This window comes from Oryza brachyantha, chromosome 8 (genome assembly GCF_000231095.2).
Source record: "Oryza brachyantha chromosome 8, ObraRS2, whole genome shotgun sequence".
NCBI classification, from domain to species: Eukaryota; Viridiplantae; Streptophyta; class Magnoliopsida; order Poales; family Poaceae; genus Oryza; species Oryza brachyantha.
In genome coordinates, this window is record NC_023170.2 from 14,854,380 (window position 1) to 14,869,103 (window position 14,724).

The 14,724-nt window shown below is 41.3% G+C and overlaps 3 protein-coding genes across 3 annotated transcripts; 1 reads left to right on the forward strand and 2 right to left on the reverse strand.

Annotated features, from left to right (window-relative positions):
- Nucleotides 1–3,610: 3,610 nt before the first annotated feature.
- On the forward strand, nt 3,611–4,036 carry LOC121055209 (arabinogalactan protein 1-like). Its single transcript, XM_040527175.1, has one exon. The coding sequence runs from the start codon at nt 3,611–3,613 to the stop codon at nt 4,034–4,036; it is 426 nt and encodes a 141-aa protein (XP_040383109.1).
- A 5,609-nt stretch (nt 4,037–9,645) lies between these two features.
- Nucleotides 9,646–10,508, reverse strand: LOC102714941 (mavicyanin-like). Its single transcript, XM_006659448.2, has 2 exons — nt 10,343–10,508; nt 9,646–10,239 (listed from the first exon to the last, which is right to left on the reverse strand). The coding sequence occupies exons 1-2, from the start codon at nt 10,506–10,508 to the stop codon at nt 9,893–9,895; spliced, it is 513 nt and encodes a 170-aa protein (XP_006659511.1). The 3' UTR covers nt 9,646–9,892.
- Nucleotides 10,509–13,423: 2,915 nt separating this feature from the next.
- LOC102715226 (basic blue protein-like) lies at nt 13,424–14,452 on the reverse strand. Its single transcript, XM_006659449.3, has 2 exons — nt 14,168–14,452; nt 13,424–14,029 (listed from the first exon to the last, which is right to left on the reverse strand). Exons 1-2 carry the CDS (start codon nt 14,337–14,339, stop codon nt 13,680–13,682), a joined length of 522 nt encoding a protein of 173 aa, XP_006659512.2. The 5' UTR covers nt 14,340–14,452; the 3' UTR covers nt 13,424–13,679.
- Between the last annotated feature and the right edge of the window lie 272 nt (nt 14,453–14,724).

The following is a 14,724-nucleotide window of genomic DNA, read 5'->3' on the forward strand; positions in this document are numbered from 1 at the left end:
CCAGCCCGGCCGCACACCTACGCCTTGTCGTCTAGATCCCCAGACGCGTGGAGGTTAAAGAAATACAGCCAGGCAGACAACAGGCAGACAACAAGACTGCAAGTTCAACAAGATAAATTTGTTAAAATGTTAATGTTAGTGATATACTAATGTAAATTGTAGCCTTGTATAATGTAGATTGTTAGTAAATTTATTAGTTATTAGTTATCTTGTAAGACAATTGAATTATTTATGTTGCAACTCTCCTGATTTCAACTTAAATGATTAAGTTATTTGTAGTTCTGTAGAATATCATTTCTATTTTTTATGTGATATATTAACTAAATTGCACAGTGATATATTAACTAAATTGCACATGAGTACGCGGTACAAAAGTTTGAGAGTCAAATAGATCTACCCGACAAAAAAAAAAAATTCCTGAAGTCACCACTGAGCTGCTTCCATACCTATCTAAACATATACTCTATATTTTTATATATGACACCGTTAACTTTTAGAATCACGTTTGACCATTCGTCTTATTCAAAATTTATATCCAAATATGCAAAATTATAATGCATAATTAAAGTTTCTATAATAATAAATTATATTATAACAAAATAATTAATAATTATATAACTTTTTTAAATAATACGAATGATTAAACGTGGATCTAAAAGTCAATGGCGTCATATAAAAAAATATGAAGGGAGTACTATATATTCTCATGTTTGTTACGGGTATCTTAAGGAAAAAAAAGGCCTTTGTCTACCAGAGCCTATCCGGTAATTTCAACTTTTAAATTGAGGGGTCATCTTTTATCTTTTTAATAGAAAAAAATCAAACGACATATTTAAAAATAAAAATAATTTGCAAATAAAATTTTTATGTTCACGTTCATAGCGATCTGAAGACAATGATGAAAATAAACAATGATAAAAAGTCCTTAAAATTAATTCCAAATTTAATATTGAAAATTCAAATTTTGGATGATAAGCCTAACCAAAAGCCAGAAGATTGTGGTGCATTCATGTGGCGTTTCTATAAGCAGATTCGTACATCACAACAGAAAATAGCACCGACCTTGGCTAGCGGTCTACTCATAGTTGTTCTTAAATCTTAATTAACGAACGGATGAATATTTATGCACCGTTGTTTTAGGAAATACATATCCTATGGTATATCGTTCCAATGGTATAGCTGTCTGACAGACATAGGAAGAAACTTTGTAATAAATGGCTATAGCTTCTTTGAAATTAAGATTGAATTATTTTATCATTATCAAAAAAATCCTAAACATTGTGACCGAAGCTAGCCAGCTACTCCCGTCCGATCCCCTCGCATGCGTCGATCGATCCATCGAGCAGAGGTGGTGCCTGCGTCTGCTGCTTACGCGTATAGCCTGTTCTTTCTTAGATCGAACAACTCTAGTTAGCCATACCTTCTCTCCTAGATGTATGATCTAAAAGATTTCTTGCTAGTTAGCCCTAGCTTCTCTTCTAGATGATCTAAAAGATTTCGTTTTTCTTCACACCGGTCGTATGGATCGCTAACCAGAGATTTCTGGTTCAAGCAACTAGCTAGCAATGCTGCTCATGCAGGTTGGGATGGACGTATTAGTCATTACTGATAGGGGTATCAGCTGATACCACTCTAGTAATACCAACCGAGTATCACCTGCTACCACCCTGGTATCAGTTGATATCGTTGGTATTAATGCATTATCATATTTGATACCGGTGAGGTATCACATTTGGTATCTCGTAGGAATCATCTCGTTCCAAAACGGGATACTGTAGTATAGTAGCCCCCCGTTTTAAGTGGATTTTTCGTGGCACATGAGATACTAGTGTATAATTAATTAAATATTAGCTATGTAAACATAAAAAGAGTATTTGTATGAATCTTTTAGAAACTTATAATAGAAATTAAAAACACACTATCGGAACAAAAACCAACAAGGGGATTGCCCCAACTAGGATAATAATGAGAGTATACTTGTAATTTGTGTTTGTTGCCCTATAGAAGCATCTGACATATGATGAATACATATAAAAAATTACAATTAAAGACCGGGTGGTCAAGCCCGACATGCTAGAGTCTGGTGGCTCGGCTTGCCTTGGGGGCATCATAGTTTCCTTGGTGGCCGAGGTTGATGGCCATCAAGGAGTGGAACAACTACCCGTTGTTTTCAAGTCATGATGCATGCTATAGTTAAGGAGTAGGTTCTCGGACTGCACCCCTACTCCTAGGTGGGTGAAGTAGATCATGAGATATGTGGCGGTATTGAAGGTCTATCTTATCACCTTAACTTCTCTATTACCTCTGTCTCTAAAGAAACTCGACCTCTCCTTTGGGACCCACCCCTCTAGGTCCTTAATCGATGAAGCAGAGCCACCTTTGAGGCAGCAACCATGTAGACAACATCTTTTTGGGTTGGCTCGGTGTCCATAGGGCTATCCCCCAACGTGTACCATTTAATAGTTTAAACAACATACTAACGAAAAAAGAGGAAACATATATCCATCTAGTATCGAACTATGTCTTAGCCTTGGGGCGTATTGGTGAATAAAATACGATGGAAAAGTTACGAGTGACCCAAGTGTGTTAAAATAAAAAAGAAATTAATTTGTTGCTATTCCCTATATGAAACTTCAAACAGAATTGGATAAAAGCACCCAAGGCTTTACCTTTAATTTGAAACAAATGTAGAAAAATATTACATAGGTGAAGTGGTTGACTTTTTTTTATACGTTTAACCATTTGTTATATTCTATTTTTTGCAAACATATAAAATTGTAAGTTATAATTAAAATATATTTAGCAATAAAACAAACCACAATAAAATAAATAATAATTAAGTAAGTTTTTATATATCGAAGAATGTTTAATCATGTGTAAAAAGATCACCGTTATCTGGACGGAGTATAACCTAGTCCGAAGTTTTGTAACTACATATTTTCTGTTCCTGCTTATGCTTATAAATCAAATTTTAAATTGTCAACCTTAAATCTAAAGTTGATTTTAGGATTTTTCACTCGTAGTTTACCTTACATACTTGGCTTTTAAATAGTTAAGAATACATATATAAAATTTTATTCATAATTATTTTTCATTAGTAAATATACCGTTACTAAAACAGCAAGCAATCACCCGGTATGGCAGCTGCAGAACCGCTTTAAATACATGAATGGAAGATATATCGTTCTTTCACGGGGAGATATTGAAAACCGTCCGTATTAAGTTTTTCAGAAATTCCTTCCGTGGTAAGTAGCCTCAACATTTTATAGTAACTACCAATACACGATACCATCTACAGTTCTACACGCATGCTAATCCAACGGCCATCCTTCGCCTGACGGCCAAACCGACCTAAAAAGGATAGCGTAATCACCGTTCAAAATCTCGAATTAAATTCTCTAAAAAACAATAACCTCCAAGTTTTACTCGCTTGTCTATCCATATATCCATCGTCTCTTCCTTTTTCGTTTTCTACGGCGTAGTCACTTCCCTCCTTTTTTATAGCCCCTCCATCGCCGCCTTCCCCACCACCACTTGCAAGTTGCAGGCGAAGCCCACCACCCCCAAACCCTAGCAAAGCTCCTCGCCACCTTCGCCTCGCTTCTACCCCATGGCGCGCCTCCACCTCGTGGTCGTGGCCATGGCCATGGCCATGCTCTTCGCCGCCGCGGCGGCGCAGGGGCCGAGCGCCTCCCCGACGCCGGCTCCCAAGGCGCAGCCTCCGGCGGCGACGCCGCCTGTTCGGCCACCGGCCGCGGCGCCGGTGTCCCCTCCGGCTCAGCCCCCGGTGCTGACGCCTCCCCCGGCCTCCTCACCGGCGCCCGCCCCCAACGCCGCCGCGCCGTCACCGCAGGCCGCGACGCCGACAGCGGAGCCCCCCGCGCTCTCGCCGCCGGCGCCGGAGCCGACCGCGCAGTCTCCGTCCGAGCCGCCGGCGGCCTCTACCCCGCCGCCGAGCGCCGCGTCCGGAGTCCCCCCCGCCTCCGCCGCCTGGGCCGCTGCAGCGGCCGTGGCAGCCGTCGCCGCGTTCTACTGAGATCCGATCCCCGCCCGGAGATGAGATATCGCCGCCGCCGCCGCCATTACTGCCGTTAATTTATTGTCATTATTTAGTAGCTATTTCACCCTCGCGCTTTGGGCTGTTCGTCCCATCGCGTTTTAATCTAGATCTAGCTTTTGTGAGTGAGAGAGACTGTGCTTGCCCTTGTATAATTACCCATCGGATGGATTCTTTTTTTAGTTCCAGACATTATTAGTAGAATTTTGTTACTCGAATGCTTCTGCTATGCTTGATCCGTGCAGATCTGAAGCATCAGCTCATAGGATCTGCTCAGATTTTCTCATCCACTGCATTACTGTAGCACATTCTAGTTTGCTCTATTCTGGGTTCTACTACGGTGGCCAGCTGGGGAGCACGACATGGGAGGGGATGGATGCGTGTGATGGAGACCGGAGAGGCGTCCGGTGCTCTGGTGCCGGGGGTGGGTGGGCACGGCAAGGCGGTCGGTCAGGCGGAGGGGGGGCGCATGGCGTCGTTTGCGCCGCTTGCTGCTGCCTGCGTGCGCGCGGGCAACGTGACGCGCGTGAGGGGTCCCCGGGCCGCGACACGCTCGCGTAGGCGGTTCTTCGGTGCGGTTGGTGTGTTGTGCGCGGGGGGCGCGGTTGTGTGGCCGCGTCGAAATCGGCGGGTTTGGCAGGTGGCGAAAGACAATTTTGGGGGCGGCGAGAGGCACGTTCGTTATATTAGGATCTAATCTTTCCCTCTTGTTTCATGTACGTGTCTTGAACTGCCGACTGAGACTGATGTTTTATGCTAAAAAATTATATTAAAGCTACTTTAAAAAATTATATTAATATATTTTAAAGTCTATGATAGCTAATATTTAATAAATCATATGCTAACGACATTTCTCTTTTTGCATGTGCTATTAACTATTCAGTCAAATTGAACATAATTGTGAATGCCTCTTGCTCCGCTTCAATCTCGTCTATCGTGCAACATGTCAATGTTGTATGGTTCTAATGAGTGTCGTGCAACATGTCAATGCTATAACCCTACTTATATTAACGTGTCTTAATGAGTTGGTGATGTCTGTCGGAGTAATTCTTGGTTGAACCTTACTCTTATTTCTAAAGAGAATGTTTGTGTTATCGTGGAACAATAACATAGTTTTTTTCTTGTTGTATGTATAAAACTATTGGCATTCTCAATGGAGTCAATGGATGAGAATATGTGATGCAAGTCTTTGGCTTGGCTTCCGTGTTGTCATTCATCACAATAGGATAACTCACACCCAAGCTACAGTGAGAGATCATAGGTTAGAACATGAGCAAGTACACATATTTTGGGCCTTCTAAAGGATGATAATTCTACACCTATCGGTTTAAGCCTCTTAAAGAATAATAACCCTACATCTATACTTGGTCATTGCTAGGGAATTTCATATGAGCTCTTCGGTCATACAAGCTACTATAATGTTATTGTTGATTTTCCGTCCTCTCTCTAAGGGTATATGATGAGCTATCGACTCTTTTCAAAGAGAGAAAAAAAATGTCATATGCAATGGTAAGCTTGAACTAGCACTGGTCTTGTTTAAAATCTCATGTACATCCTACGGATAAGCACATTTTATTTAATAATGGTCATGAGTTCTATAAAGGAATTCGAAATGTGTCGTATACAACGGATTGAGCGGAGGTTGTTTTGCACGTTTGCACGAGAGACCCATACATATAGATAGCCAGATGGGCCGCCCGACTCGACATGGTCTAGGCACGACCAGATCCGTGTCAAAATCGGTTAGGCTAGCATGACCTGACCTATGCGTCAGGCCGTGTCATGCCAGCCGTGTCTTGCCAACCCGAAGGCACGATGATGCACCGTGCTTCTTCACTAAATAAGTCTATTTTTCTTCTCTAATCTCTTTGGGCCGTGTCTTATATGGTTAGAATAAGTTTATTCTTCCTCACTCTTTCCTTGGGCTGTCTTATATGAGTGAAATATGTCTATTTTACATAGCTCTTCTCTTTAGGTTAAAACTTTTATGGATGAATTAAATCGGTTTTGGGTTTCTTAACTATGTTTCTATTCACTCATTAGACCAGGCCGGGCTGGCCCATCGTACTAGGCACGGCCGAACTGTCATGTTTAGACCGGGCCAAATGGTCATGTCGTACCCGTAGGCATTCTCACCTCAAGCAGTCAAGCTACCGGAACAAAAGCTCTCACTAGCCGTGTCGCAAAAACCCTAGACGAAGTGCCGAACGCCGCCGGTCGCCAACAAGAAACTAGGGGGCAAAAGGGACCTAGGACAAGGAGGCGAAGAGAGGGATAGTGATGGCCACGAAGGACTACTGGTGGTTTGCTGTTGAGCAACAGCACGACTATGGCTGCGGCGGGGAATGGCTGTTGTGGCGATGGACGCGGGACACCATACCTCCGCAGACAGCCTCTGCGCAGTAGGTCACTGCTTCGCCGTCTCCTCGACTGTCGAGGTTCGTTTCTCGCGCTCTACACCATCCAGATTCAGATCTACACTAGGGGTTTGCGTATATTCTGATATTGGTGGTTGTTTGGATTTTCGATCGTGTCTTGCCTACACAATGTGTGGAATTATGTTCATACCCTTCTTTGTCAAAAATAAATAAATAAATCAGTTATGAAATTATTGAAGAATAGTATAGGTCTTTTCAGTGTCTGTGCTTGTAGTTCCGTTATGGAGATTTACGAGTCTTTGCGTTGATGTTCTTTGTATGTAATATGACCATCAAGATGTTTAGCTTAGCCTTTTGGTTTACTGCTGATTGACTGACATTTGATTGTTTGAAGTAGTCATTGCGTATTGATTTATCTTTGATGATGAGAGATTCATAGGCTTGTAAATCTGTTCATTGCGCATCTGGTGATATTCATTATTGTTATAGCAAAAAACACAGTAAACATATTGCTTGCATTTGTTCTGATCGATAGAGCAAACAGCTGTCTGATGCTCCTAGTTGCCTATCTCAAAATGGGTTAGATCAGATGCTGCTAGTGCTAGCTTCCTATCTCAAACCTGTTTAGGGTATTTGTAGTCTTGATTTAGGGATCACTAATTTAACTGTTTGTAAAGAATTCCTGGATCAAACTTTCTGGGAGAAGCCTTTCATAAAGAAATTCTAACTCTACCTTTATAGAAATGCATTCAATCGGGTGTAAAAATTTAAATCTTTTATGCTTATATGACTTAATCTTTTCTGTGTTCTGTTTTCTTGGCTGTTTTCATGATCAGTGGCCTAATTTTTGCCATCATATTTTGAGCAAATAGCAGTGGTATTTTAATGAAATGCAGGTTGTTCAGTTGTGTTAATTGTTCAGTCATCCGAATTGTTGAGATTCCATTGTCGGGTCATACATACATTACCATCATTTTAAAAATATCTATGTCATTCTGTACACTTTTAGTAACACCTTACCCTTTTGTGCTCTTTGTTACTTATTTGTGGCTAATCAATAATACTTGATAGGGTACCCAGCCTAAAAGTATAGAAACTTAGTGATAGTTGCCTTAAAAGGTTTTATTTTTTGTTTAAGCCTGTATGCTTGTAGGAGGAAGTATTTTGATGAATATATTAACTTTTGTCATTTAGGGTTGCATTTTAAAATTATATGTGCTTTGCAGGAATTTTGGACTCTCAGGTAGACAGAAAGACTTAACTGAGGCAAGGTCCTTACTGTGGATTAGATTTTAAAACTTGCACAGGATGCAGAACAGCAGAAGCGCTGGACCCTGGAGCCCTGGAGGTATGCCTGTTTCTATCTTAACATTAGTGCAGCATGATTTTTTAGTGTCATCGTTTTTTCATTGAAACCAATTGGCCCTCCTGTCTCCAATGGTGCTGGTAGAATATGATGTCAGGACATATTTCTCAGTTTAAATTTGTTGTGGTGGACAGTGAGGAAATCAGCTCTTTATGAGATGGCTTATGATTGATTAAAGTCAAAACCTTTACGAATGCCACCAAGTACCAAAGTTTGATAACCCCTAAAGTTTGGTACCTAATGCTCTTCAAATAGTTGTTTTTTTCTTGGGCCCATTAAGAAAATCCATTGCATCATATCTTGTGATATCCTCTTACCTCCTGCCTTCATGTTAGTCTTTTTTATCTGTCACCCCATATTCTTTCTTCTGCCTGTACATATAAACCAAAACTTAAAATTTTAGTCTTAAATTTAGAGTTGATTTTTAGGTTTTTTCACGAAGTTTATTTTTCAGCATTGACTTTTAGATCACTGAGAATGCGTATATAAAAGTTTTATTCATAAACTATTTTTCATTTATAAATTTACCGTTTGACTTTTTCCGAACAATCAACCCCTGTATGTGTGGAGATTGTTATTAGTATTCATAAACTATTTTTTATTTGCAAATTTACTGTTTGACTTTCAGATCAGTAAGAAACGAAAGGCCGGTCTTACGGCTGCCTCCCGCTACCTCCCTATTTCGATCAATCTCGGAGTATGGGATGGGATGGGATGGTAGTAGCATGATACGTTTCGGCGAAAGGTTCTCTGAGCCAGTCTACTGTTGCTTTACAGATCACTACACTTTAATACATTGTAAGAAGAAACAAAAAAAAATTGCAGATTATTGGGGTCCCTACTCTGTGTGCAGGTGCACAATTTGTATTGTATTTGTATGCTCTTCTGGAAGTAAAGGATTACCGTGTACTGTTTGTATTGGTACCAGTTGTCGGACTCACAATTCTAAGTTCATCGATTTCAGGTATTCGCCGGCTATGTGCCCTTTCTCCGAATTCTTGCACCTGCAATACCCGTCACTGCGCCTCGGATGCGTTAGTTTTGTACTCGTATAATTAATGGGACGAGTGTGGATATAGCTCTTTTTGCTGTGGCGGTGCGGAACTGCGGACGGAATGAGGCGGGTATAATGGACGAACGTTCATGCCCGTTCGAATAGATCTGTGAACAAGAAAATTTAATATGCATTTTTTTAAAATATTTTTTTGTTTATTTCTGTAAAGCTTCATCATCATACTATAAATTTAAATGTATAGAAAACTTATACATAGAAACAAATTTATAACATATAAATTATATGTTGGAAAAAATATCTATATAGAAATTATTTCAAAGAGATGTATCTGCAAAAATTATACACTAAAAGTTGCATATATAAAGTTTTTATATGGAAAGTCTATATATGTAAAGTTTGTATATACGAAGTGTTTATAAGGTTAACGGGCGATCGTTTGACCGTTAGCTTTTATGGAATGATTCTTATCATGCGATGGTGGTTCTTTCTCTGGGCGCTTCCCTTCGACTTTTTATGCATTTCTTTTTTTTTTTAACATCAAAGCAAAGTCCTTGGTACTCCAACATGTAACACTGCATGACATATAGGATTTTGAGATATACAGAAAAACTACTCTATTTTTTATTTTAATCTGTATTTTTAGTTTATGCTTGACCATTTGTGTCATTCAAAAAATTTATATAGTTATTAATTATTTTGTTAGTTGGATTTATTACTAAGGATATTTTTAATCATGACTTATAATTTTGTATATTTGTAAAAAAATAATAAAATGAGCATTTAAACACAGATGACGTCAAATAAAAAAACCATATATATTGCTTTCTTTCTTATGCAATAGAAACATAGTATCAACGGATATACAAATCAATATAGGGAGAAAACAAATCACAAGACCACCAATCACTATAACACACACGATCGGGCGAAAAATAATCAAACAAATTTCATTACAAACGCTAATTTCATTACAAACGCTACAAGAATCATGCACTGCCTCTATCCTGTTCAAAGTCCCAAACTTTCTCACGCAGTCGTACGTGCAGCCAGGCCGGCCGCTCGACGTGTCGCTCCAATCAGAAGAGCGCGAGCTTGACGAGGACCCCAACGGCGGCCGCGGCGACGGCATTACCGGCGTGCAGGTGCGCGGACGCGCCGCCGGTGGAACGAGGGGGTGACCAGGGCTGCGCCCTGGGGACGTCGCCGGAGCTGGAGTTGGAGACCGCGACGGCGAGCTTCATGCCGCCGGCGCAGTGGTTGCCGACGGTGCAGATGAAGTAGCGACTCGTGCCGGCCTTGAGGTCCGAGAATATCGTCAGCCCGCTTCGGAAGTCGCTGACCGGCGTGGCGCTGACGGCGCACGCGTCGTAGTTGCTCTTGGTCACTTCTGTCACCGTGTGCTGATTCCTATCGTATCTGAACACTGCAGGGAGAAGAGAAGAGAAAAGAAAAAACACCGAAGCTTGAATTGATGAGCGGCTGCACCGTGCATTTTTGTCGAAGAAAAGGAGAGCAATTGCACTAACCAAGCGTGTCTTTAGCCTCGATGGCTTGGCCCTTCGCCCAGGCTGTGTAATCAACACCAGTCGTCCACCCCTTGGCGTCGCCGACGTAGAACGTCAATTCCATCGCCGAGGCCACAGCGGCGCAGCCGACGACGAGCAGTGCTACAAGAGCCGAAGAGGAGGTCATGATGGTATGTGTCCGATGACACAAGTCCTTAGGACACTTCTTCCAAGTTGATCAAAGAATACAAGAGGGGAAGGGATAGGTGTATGTGTGGAACAGAAAGTTTTGGTTGCTTCCAAGTTGATCAAAGAATAGAAGAGTGGAAGGGATAGGCGTATGTACGAAGGTTTTTTTTTTTTATCATCGTTGAAAAGCATCTCAAGATATCAAGAATTTTAGTATAAATTTTTGGTACCTCAAGATACAATATATCTCAAGTTATCACACTACTAAAAAGTGTGGTATCTTGAGATACTTTTTCAAGAATAACGGTAAAAAAGCTAGTGTATGAAAGAGTTTTGGTTGCAATAGAAAGAGAGGCCTGGAGCTGGATGTGTCCTTTTATAGAGCCTCATACAGTCATAGTCATATCACGATCGACATGGGCGAAAGGTGGAGTTTGCCAACGCGCGTTTGATCTTTCGGTCCTTCGGATGTTTCAGGTGAGAATGCATACATACGCATAAACACGAGGCTTTCCAGAACAGATCAACTCATGCCAATTCTTTTGCACTGACAAAATACTTTGTTTACTTGTCTGTTCATGCGTGTACCGCCCGAGGGCGTGCCGCGTGCGTACAAATATATGTACGTTCTCCTCTCCGTGTGGGTTATGCATGTTTTGTGGGTCTGGGTCGTCGTTAATGGTCGTGAACTTTGAATATATAATTAAATACGAGAAATTTAAAATCTGATAGGAAATTTGATAACATAGGACATGAATATTCAGACTATGTATAAAAGTTCAAGTGATTATAAAAACAATTTAAATATTTTGAAAGCCAGACAGTACTTTATTTCACTTGCATGTCTAGAATTTGAGATTTTTTAAATTATAAATTTGTTTGGACACATTTCCATTTCATTCTCCACTTCCATTTTTGCAGAACTTTTATTGCTAGCCTAACTTAAACAACCAAACAAAATATATAATATTCAAATTCATAAACTTTTATCGTCTTACATGCATGCATGCTTAAATTTAGAAAGAATAATAATGACGATTGGTAATTTCCTTTTATGCTGTAATTTATTGATTTGAATTAATATGCTATTTTACTCAGAAAGCGAATAAAAAAATCAATGGCCAGGATTTGTTGTTTGCTCTTACCATCCTATAGCCTATAGGTAAGAAGGAGTACCTTAAAATAACCCATAAAATTATTTATTGAAGTCTTAGAAAATAAAAAAAATCACGCCGGTCGTCCACTCCTACGCGCCGCCGACGTGGAAATCCATCTCCCTCGGCCCTCGCCGAGGCTGCCAAAGCGCAGCCGACGACGCGCATCGCAAGCAAAGCCGAAGAAGATGCCATGCTCGATCGATCGATGGACGCAAATCCTAATTAATTAGGACGGTTCTAATTTGATCGATGGAGGAGAGTTCGATTGCGACGATTGGTGATTCAGTTGGTGATTGGACGGGAAGACTGAAGAGGCTCCTCTCTTATATGAGACTCACGACCATCAGCTAGTGCTGCTCCATTGCCGGGGCAGCTAAGCTGGTCCTACAAGATGTGCAAGGGCATTCTTTCAGATCTTGGATAAAGCATGCACACGCGCGAGGTTGAGGAGCTGACTCTTCTGCATGGCGAGATGCAGCGAATGCGTTTGTGTGGGAGCAAGTGTTCAGGGATCGGGATGATAATGTTGAGGAATGGGCCATGGACAGCATGGTAGGTGAGTCATTGCCGATATCAAAAGCAGGTCATCTTTAAGAGTGTTTAGAAAAAAAAAGATAAAATGCATATTTATAAACAGAAAAAGTTTACAAATAATCTAAAAACCACATTTAAAAAATAAACTTTAATAAAAAACCTCAAAATCACATCTAAATTTAAAATTTAAAATTTATATTTTGGATTATAGCCCAAACACGAAGTTAAAAGATGAGCCAAGCCACACATTTTCAGCATAGGAAGACCGTTCAACGGAATTATATAATCAAAAATACAGAATTCCAACGTTGACGGATGGAACACAGATATCATCCACTCTGCTCAATTCAGGATAGAAAACAAGCTGACTTCTGATCTTGCACGTGTTTTTATTAAAGTGCACACTTATTTTATTTGATATATATTTTCATTCCAAAAATAATTATTCACCCCATATATATAGATGTCAGAATACGCCAATGATTATGAACTATAGATATACTAGCGAGTCAGTGACCGGGCGTTTTACACTGGTAAATACAATTTCAAATTTAGCAACATTTATTATTTAGATTTTGATTTTTTTCAAAGTTTTTATAAAAAGAACTTATGATATTCCACTATCGCCAAAATGCTTATACATCCAATATATTGCACCCTGATTTGCGGTCGCCGTAAAATGTGTACATGGTGGAACAAAGAATTTCTGTTGACTACTAGGAGGTAATTAACTCCTCCGTATATTGAGTGTTTCATCCAGCTTGTAGCGACCTAGAAGATAATATATATCAACACGTAAAAAATTGTTAAGCTGATGAAGAATTTGGCGGACTGAGGTGATTAATACCTCCGTATATTGAGTGCTTCATTGTGGTAAAGGATAATCTCAACTAAAAAAAATCCTTAGGTCAACGAGTTGGCTGACTTGACTCATTAACAAAGCAAGTAAGAAATTTGTAAAAAATATTCTCTGAAGTTTCTGCCGAGTGTCATTTAGGCTGCGTTCTTTGTTGTAGGATAAGTTATCCATGGCATAAAATATATTAATAGATTACTACATAATTAATTAAATATTAATTATAAAATATATAAAATATATTAATATAATTTTTAAAACAACTTTTATATAAAAAATTTTCGTAAAAAATACACACTGTTTAGTAGTTTGAAAAGTATACGTGTAAAAAACGAGGTAATCAGGGATAGTAATAGGAGAGAAAAAATGCGACCTTAGTAAGCACCATGACATATAAAATGCGGAGATGTACAGATAGTAATATCTAGAGGGTACACGAATCAACGGAGAGAAAAAAAAATTACACAAATACTACTTAATTGTTAGCACTCGTACGATCGAACAAAACAATTCAAACAATCTGATCACAAACGTTACAAGAATTATGCACTGCCTCCACCCTGTCCAACGTTCTGCGTGCAGCTCGACCGCGCTCGACATGCATGTCGGTGAGTCGGTCCGATCACCAGAGCGCGAGCTTGACGAGGACCCCAACCGCGGCGGCCGCGGCGACGGCGCCGCCGCCGGCGTGCAGGCGTGTGGACGCGCCGGTCGGCGCGGAGCGAGGCCGGGACCAGGGCTGCGCCCTGGGGGTGTCGCTGGAGTTGGAGACGGTGACGGCGAGCTTCATGCCGCTGGCGCAGTGGTTGCCGACTCTGCAGATGAAGTAGTGCGTGCCTGGGCTGAGGGCTATTGACGTAAAAAGCGCACCCCCTCCGAAGTTGCTGATGGGGTTGCCGCTCACGGCGCAGGCGTCGTAGTCGCTCTTGGTCACCTCCGTCACCGTGTGCTGGTTTCTGGCGTAGAAGAATACTAAAGAAGAGCAGGAGTTAGAGACGAATTAACTTTGATAAATTGGGTTAATTACCGTTTGTTTTTTTTTGGCATAAAATAAGAACAACTACACCAAATGAAAGTTTAGCTAAATGGATAGCAAAATCGAGGCCTCACAGAGTGTGTCGTTAGCCTCGAACTGTTTGCCCTTTGCCCACGCAGTGTAGTTGACGCCGGTCGTCCACCCCTGCGCATCGCCGACGTAGAAGTCCATCTCCATCGCCGAGGCCGCCGCGGCGCAGCCGGCGGCGACGAGCATCGCGGCCAGAACCGAAGCAGAGGAGGCCATAATGTTCGAATGTATGAGATGAAAGAGGACACAAAGGAGCAGGAAGAGACGAATGTACGTATGAGATGGAAGAGCAGCTAGAGATCGGTGGAGATAGTCGCGATTCAGCTCGTTAATTGCACGATTGACGGGGAAGAGGCCGGCCCGGATGGTCCTTTTTATAGGGGCCTCGTGCATGATCGCACGTACGTGCAGGCTCATGCTCCATTACTGGCCGCTAAGTTGGACTGGATCCAGGCTATGTCAACGCGCATTCCGCTCCCATTTTGGATAATGCAGCCCATGTGTTTGGTACCAAGTGTTCAGGGAGACCAGGATGCATGGTGCCATGGTCGAGTGCATGCATGGTAGGTGGCTTGTCGTCAACGGTCGTCGTTAGCAAGGA